At 39.8% G+C, this 7532-nt stretch overlaps 1 protein-coding gene across 3 annotated transcripts in view; it reads left to right on the top strand.

Annotated features, from left to right (window-relative positions):
• The first annotated feature begins 3412 nt into the window (after nt 1-3412).
• Nucleotides 3413-7532, top strand: part of CEP126 (centrosomal protein 126) — a 70022-nt gene continuing 65902 nt past the window's right edge. For all 3 annotated transcript variants that reach the window (XR_008426929.1, XM_053925074.1, XM_053925075.1), the window contains exon 1: nt 3413-3792. Coding sequence is in view for 2 of the 3 variants with exons in the window: in XM_053925074.1 (XP_053781049.1) it covers nt 3665-3792 (128 nt within the window). In the remaining variant the exon portion in view is untranslated. The remainder of the gene's footprint in view (nt 3793-7532) is intronic.

Genomic DNA, 7532 nt, shown 5'->3' with positions numbered 1-7532 from the left:
AGGCTGCCTGGGTTTGAATCTTGATTCCTCCACTCCCTTGTTCTGGAAACCTGGGCAAAATTACCTAATATCACTGTAGCTTAATTTCTTCCTTTACAGAATGGGAATGATTATGTAGATTCAATGATTTAATATATGTAAGCACTTAGCATAGTACATGAAAAACAAAAAGCCCTCAAGTGTTAGGTTGTGGTATTATTATTATTTTACTAGTCTATAATACAACTCTAACATTGCTGAAAACATTAGGAGGAGATGAGTATTTAGCTTTAATCTTAAATTTCTAGTTTAAGTCTTATGAAACTGAAGTGAAGATGGCAGAACTCGAGCAATTTTTAACCAGACAGATGTTAAAATTCTTTGTTCTTTCACAGCTTGCCAAGAGACAAATTCAGAAAATTCTTACTTGAGGAAAAAAAAAAAAAACACCTTCAGCAGAAGATGGAAAAAATAGCCTCAGCCAAGATGAAAGTGAACCTCAATAAACTGGTCATCACAGGATGACTTACCGTGTAACTCACAAAGTTATAGCAGTATCCAAATCAGATTAAGTTGTGGAACTACGCATTGTAACCATAAAGTGGTTATTATTTGTTTCTTTTGTAAATAGAACATATTTAACAATTTGTGAGAGCATGTTAATAAAGTTGAGCATATAATAGGCATCTCACATTTTGCATTTGAAGCCTAAATCTTATTCCCTCCCCCACCCTCAGCCTATCCCTCCCTATCTTAATAAAAGGCCACACATACCTTTTATCTACTTGTCCCAGTTCCAAATCTGAGAGTCCCATTTGACTCCTTTGATTTCCCACTCACTTACCACAACCATTCATGAACACATCTTATTGGCTCAAGGCTAAAATTTTGAACACTTCTTGCCACTCCCATTACTACCACTGTAGTCCAAGTTTCCATAATCTCTCATCTAGCCAACTATAATAACATCCAAACTAGCTTCACTGTGTCTAGTTCTATCAACTATAATCTAAATTTCCCCACAGCACCTAGAGTGATCCTTTTTAAAGGTTAAATTAGATGATATTACTCTTTTACTCAAAATTCTCCAATAGCACTCCCTCCATTGGAAGTTGATTTTATATTAATTTCTTGCATACTCTATAAGCCCCGTTGAATCTGAAATACATCTCCCACGCACTTATCCAATCTCCCATACTAGCACACTGTGCCTACCACACTCTGTTCTAGATACAGGGGTCTTATTTCTGTTCTTTAAACACATCACATAAAACACTGGCCTCAAAGCCTTTTGCATTTACAGCACCCTTTGCCTATAATATTATTCATTCATATATCTTAATGGCAACACTCTTTCTTCATTCAGACCTCTGTCCTAATTTCCCTTTCTCACAGGACTTCCCTGAGCACTCTACCTCAAATAGAACCGACATCAGTCTCTATTTCCTCACGCTATTCCATTTTTCCTCGTAACACTTTTCACATGATATATCCTGATATACAAGTACAAGCTTCATGAGCATAGGGACTTGAAAGTTTTGTTCACCACTCTATCTCCAGCACTGAGAAAGTGCTTAGCACACGCTTAATGTATATTTTCTTAATAAAAAATGAATTATTTGGAGTACGAAAAATTAAGCATTAAACTTCATTGGAATGTCTCTTCTGTGAAATCAAAGATTTTAGTATATTTTTATCACTCTGTTCATATTTGACTTTCCTGTCCAGATAAATTTATAAATAATTCATGTTATCTTTTTATTATACAAATATCTAAACTTAAAGCCTTTTTTAGTATCCAGGACTTTATAACATAAATAAATGTGGAAAACCTGCTTAATATTTTGAATAAAGAAATAATTTAAAGGCCAAAAAATTAGTTCCTGTGATATATTTTTTAAAAAGTTGGCAACATTGTGTTTAAAATTTTTGTCCTTGGTTATTGTAAAACAACATAGGAATGAAGAATGTTTATACGAGCAAATATTTGTAGGCAACCAAGTCATGCCTCTTAATGCTAATATATCTCGTTAGGAGTTATGAGATATAAATAATATAGCAAAAGCTAGATTTTCAGGAAGGCTAAACATGCATACCTAAATACTCCAAACAACAACCACAACCATCTTCCCTTTTATTTTCACCTTGCAGTGCCCTACTTTCTCTCTCTCTACCTTCCCCCCTGCCCCTGCTCTAATTGGCCCTACAGAAACAGAACTTGTGATAATAGCAATGGGAATAAAATCAAGGCCAATGCCTGTACCCAGGCCAGTTAAAAAGGTGTCAACATAATCGTCCACGTGTACACATTTAGCCTTTCTTTCCCAAAATTATATATTATATCCTCTTGGCATTGACCTGAAAGGTCTAAGTGTTTTGTGTTCTAAATCAAAACAGATTTGTTGTTGCACTTTAAAATCTCAGTCACCAGAGCACATTATTATTTGAGTCATTGCATCCAACTTTGCAAAAACTCCATTTTAAATAGTTTCAAATGGAAAAGTTTATTATTTGAACTCTAAAAATGAAAATATTGGTTCACAAAAGCAGAAACATTTGAATGATGGGTGAGTGATCTTTATTCGATTTGTACATTCTGCTTCCAATTTGGGGATTTTTCCAACAAAACAAGCAAACAAAAATCCCTGGCTGAAATAGAGTCATAATTTAGTCATAATAAAGTCATGTACTTTTACCATAGGCTCCAAAAGAAAGTTTCAACCTTTTCAAATCTTCACTTATATAGTCATTAAACTGATGGCTCGAAAATCCATTCAATTTTCCGTACCTCCTGAAACAATTTCAATATGATCTCTTTTGGCATATCTTCCCAGGAGATTGCTAGGTTAAATCTGGCCGTCTTTCCAGGCCATCGATGCTGTGATGGTCTATTTCCAAAATCTGGCAGCAAGGAGCCTTTGAAATGTAAGAATTTTAAGTAGGGAAATGTCCAGGAAGACGACTGCAGACGGAGTGGCAGAAGTATCAAGGAGTGGGTGAGAGAATGCAGGAAGGAAATTTCCACTTCAGAAGCTTTTTAAAAGAAGAGTGATGTCCCAAAAAGACTCACAATTCAAACCCCACAACAGGATTCGCCCTACCCTGAATTATCCCCGAGACAATCGTTTCAGAATCCCCTCGGTGGGTGTCTCTGAGGATTTTGTATCTCACTGTTCTTCATCTCTCAACGCCCCCAAAAAACATCCTCACGAAAAGGGAAGTAGAACTGAGTCGGGTTCTACCGCTCAACTGTATCCTCCACTCCTGCGAGGACTCACTTAAGTCCCTGGACACCCAAGGTACCCACCCGCCGCCAGCAGGGCACTTGGAGCAGTCGAGAGCCGCTAGAGCCTCCAATTGGCTGTTCCGCCCCGTCCGCCCCGCCCCTACACCCTGGTTTCGGTCGCGAAGGACGCGGCGTCGGTTGGTTGTCAAGATGGCGGCAGCCGGGTCGCAGCCACCGCTTCTCCCCTGGCCCGGCAAGTTCGCCGCTGCACCTGCCGTCCAGCACAGCCACCAGCGCCGCTGAGCGCGGAGCCGAGCTACAGCGGTCATTCCTCCCGCGCCCGTGAGTCGGCAGGGGAGGGACGGAGTTTAGAGAGGGACCGAAGAGGAAGAGGAGGAAGCCGGAGCTGCTATGAGGGAGGCGCTGGGGGCGAGCCCAGAGGCGGCGCCGAGGTGAAGGATGCTAACTGGGAGGCCCGGAGCGCGGAGCGCCGTCGCGGGGCTGTGCACTGAATCCTCGGACCCCCGCGACCAAGGCCCCCTCAACCCTCGGTTGAGCGGTGGGCGTCACCGACCTGCCGGGTACCTGTATCCTTCCTTCTCAGCCTGGCGGCCGGGGCCGCGCGTTGGAAGCGGGGCCCATCCTTTTTCTCGGGAGATTCCCATTACCACGGACGGCAGGTAATGGGAGCTCAGCGGTCGGTCGTCCTAGTGCGGATGCTCGCCTTAGCGCGGTCGTTGCTTGCTTCCCCCAGACCTGACATGGGCGGTTTTCTCCTGCGACCGCTTCTTCCGCCACCTTGTTATTCCACTCCCGTTCTTCAGCTTCGGTGTAAAATTTTTGCCAATTTTAAAATACATAGTGTGTTCTATGGGGATTGTTGTCTTGCCTTCTAGAATTATGCCCTATGCCCTTTTATCATATTATTGTCCTCCTGATTGATCATGCTACTTGGAGGGAAGAATTCCACAAATAAGTAAAACGTTTTGCTATATGGAAAGAGTACATTTTAACGGTTAGCCTAACACACCGCTGATTCATACAGCAGAGCTGCTAAAGCCTAGCACAGTTGAGTATTTTGTTTTGCTTTCCATCCTCTGCCCAGTGTGTTGTCAAAGAGACAGCAGGAGAAAATTAGAAGCAAAGGACCTGGCTGCTTCACGCTGGATTCTTTCTGACCTGTCCCTAAGAATTGGTGGAGCCCACCTGTCATGTAGCTGTTGAATGCACTGTAGAAAATTGAAAGAGTGTGGGTTTTATTTTCCAAGTATGTAAATCATGTTTATTCTTCCAGAAAATGTTATGATAATTAGCATTTAACCTCTGTATTCTCAAAGGACTTGGTTGGCAGTGACGGTGTTGTATAATCACCTTCTTTATTCTTGTCGGAAAATGGAGTTGTGTTTCCAAGTTAACTCCATTTTATCCACATGGCCTCGCACTTCTGGGACGTTGCAATTTTAACAGCAAGTTAACAAATTTAATTTAGTGCCTGCTCTTTGGCAGACTCAGTTCTCGGTACTAGGGATAAAAATCTAGTGAGGAAGACATATATAGAGAGCTTCATGTCTGTTAAAATATCCCTTCTCTGATCATGCTTTCCTCAAGCATTTAGCCCTTCTGTGTTCTTTTTTCCTATGGCAAGTTCTCAAAATGGTAGCCTACAATAGCATCTCCCTGTTCCTCTTACCTGTTCACTGCTAACCCCACTCACTTTGGCTTTCGCCTTTGCTACTTCCCCAAACCAGTCCTCTCAAAGATGCATTCTGAAATAAACAATATTGTGCTCTGTGTGGATTTGATTCAGTCCCCTTGACATTCTGTTTTCTTGGACACTAAACTCCCGTTATAGTGATGCTGATTTATCTCTAAATTAGAAAATAGGGAAACATTGTAAATGGCTCATTGACAGTGTATAGTCTATCATTTTCATGAATGAAATGCTTGTAGACTGAATTCTTTTCATTTTATGTAGCATGAATGTCAATACAGACATCAGAGAAATTCAGCAGTACCTCCAATGATCAAAACAAAAGAGTTAATTACAGAATTATAATAATGTAAAGACATAAATAACTAGAAGTATGATTAAAATTTAAAAAGCTATAAATGATCATTTCAATAGATCCCCAAGAGGCTTTGATAAAACCCAACAACCTTTGCTAGTATGTGTGTATATACACATGTATAAATGTGTATTATATCTATATGTATATTTTTGCTACTATGCATAAAATATATAAGGTATATATATTTTTTGGAATAAAGGAATTCTTTTTTAATGTAATAGAGACTATAACACTAAATCAACAATATCGAGTTACAAGTTAAACACTTAAGCACCTTTTATAAATATTAATTTGAATTTTCTTAGTGTCTGTAATGCTTCCCATTGATCACCTGGTACAAAGTAGGTGCTCAAATTTATTTGAATGAATAAGTGAGAAAAAAATAAAAGACCAGTAGTCTTTAAAAAAAAAAAGTCAAGTGGCCATGGCCAGGTAGCCGAGTTGGTTAGAGCATCATCTGATATGCCAAGGTTGTGGGTTCTATCCCCAGTTAGGGCACATATGAGAATTAACCAATGAATGCATAAATGAATGCATCAAATGGATGTCTCTCTCACTCACTCTTTCCCTCCCACTTCCCTCCCTCTCTCTAAAATATTTTTTAAAAATTTTTAAAAGTTCAAGTGACTTGGTAAAATCTGATTTTCAAATATTAATTCAATACTGAGAGACATCAGCTTCCTATTTGAGTCGAAAGTTTTTAAGTATATTTTATTGATTATCCTATTACACTTGTCCCATTCTTTTTTCTCCCCTTTATCCCCTTTGTCCTCTTTGTCCCCCTCCACCAGACACCCCCATTACCTCAGCATTCCCCTCCTTATTTCATGTCCATGGGTCATACATATAGTTGGCTTCTCTATTTCCTATACTATTCTTTTTTTTTTAAGTTTTTATTTATATTTTTAGAGGAAGAAAGAGAGGGAGAGAAACAACCATGTGTGGTTGCCTTTCGCACACCCCCCACTGGGGACCTGGACCACAACCCAGGCATTCGCCCTAGACTGGGAATCAAACCATCAACCCTTTGGTTCGCAGGCTGTCATTCAATCCACTGAGAAATACCATCCAGGGCTCCTATACTATTCTTAACCTCCCCCTGTCTATTTTGTACCTACCAATTATGCTTCTTATTCCCTGTACCTATACCTCATTCTCCCCTACTGCCTCCCCACTGATATCCCTCCATGTGATCTCCTTTCTGTGAATCTGTTCCTGTTCTAGTTGTTTGCTTAGTCTGTTTTTGTTTTTGTTTTAGGTTCCATTGTTGATAATTGTGAGTTTGTTGTCATTTTTCTGGTCATAGTTTTGATCTTCTTTTTCTTAGATAAGTCCCTGTAACATTTCATATAGTAAGGGTTTGGTGATGATGAACTCCTTTAATTTTACCTTATCTGGGAAGCACTGGGTCTGTCCTTCCTTCTAAGTGATAGAGCTTTTGGATAGAGTCATCTTGGATGTAAGTCCTTGCTTTTCATGACTTTAAATACTTCTTTCCAGCCCCTTCTTGTTTTCAAGGTTTCTTTTGAAAAATCAGCTGATAGTCTTATGGGAACTCCTTTGTAGGTAACGCTCTTCTTTTCTCTTTCTGCTTTTCAGATTCTCTCCTTATCTTTAATCTTTGGCAATTTAATTATAATGTGTCTTGGTATGTTCCTCTTTGGGTCCAACTTGTTTGGGCCTCTCTCAGCTTCCTGGACTTGTATGTCTATTTCCCTCACCAAATTAGGGAAGCTTTCTTACTCTATTTGTTCAAATAAGCTTTCAATTTCTTGCTCTTATTCTCCTTCTGGCACCTTTATGATTTGGATGTTGGAATGCGTAAAGTTGTCCCAGAGGTTCCTAAGCCTCTCCTCATTTTTTTGAATTCTTGTTTCTTCATTCTGTCCTGGTTGAATATTTATTTCTTCCTTCTGGTCCAAATCATTGATTTGAGTCCTGGCTTCCTTCCCTTCACTGTTGGTTCCCTGTATATTTTTCTTTATTTCACTTTGTATTGCCTTCACTTCTTCCTCTATTTTGCAACCATACTCAACCATTTCTGTGAGCATCCTGATTACCAGTGTTTTGAACTCTGCATCTGATAGGTTGGCTATCTCCTTGTCATTTAGTTCTTTTTCTGGAGTTTTGATCTATTCTTTCATTTGGGCCATACGTCTTTGTCCTGGCACCCCTATTACATTGTAAGGGGAGGGGTCTTAGGTATTCACCAAGGTGGGGCAACACACATCACTGCGATATGGCACTGTATATGGGGG

The sequence above is a fragment of the Desmodus rotundus genome, chromosome 5 (assembly GCF_022682495.2).
Source record: "Desmodus rotundus isolate HL8 chromosome 5, HLdesRot8A.1, whole genome shotgun sequence".
Classification (NCBI taxonomy): Eukaryota; Metazoa; Chordata; class Mammalia; order Chiroptera; family Phyllostomidae; genus Desmodus; species Desmodus rotundus.
This window is presented reverse-complemented; position numbering and strand designations above follow the sequence as displayed.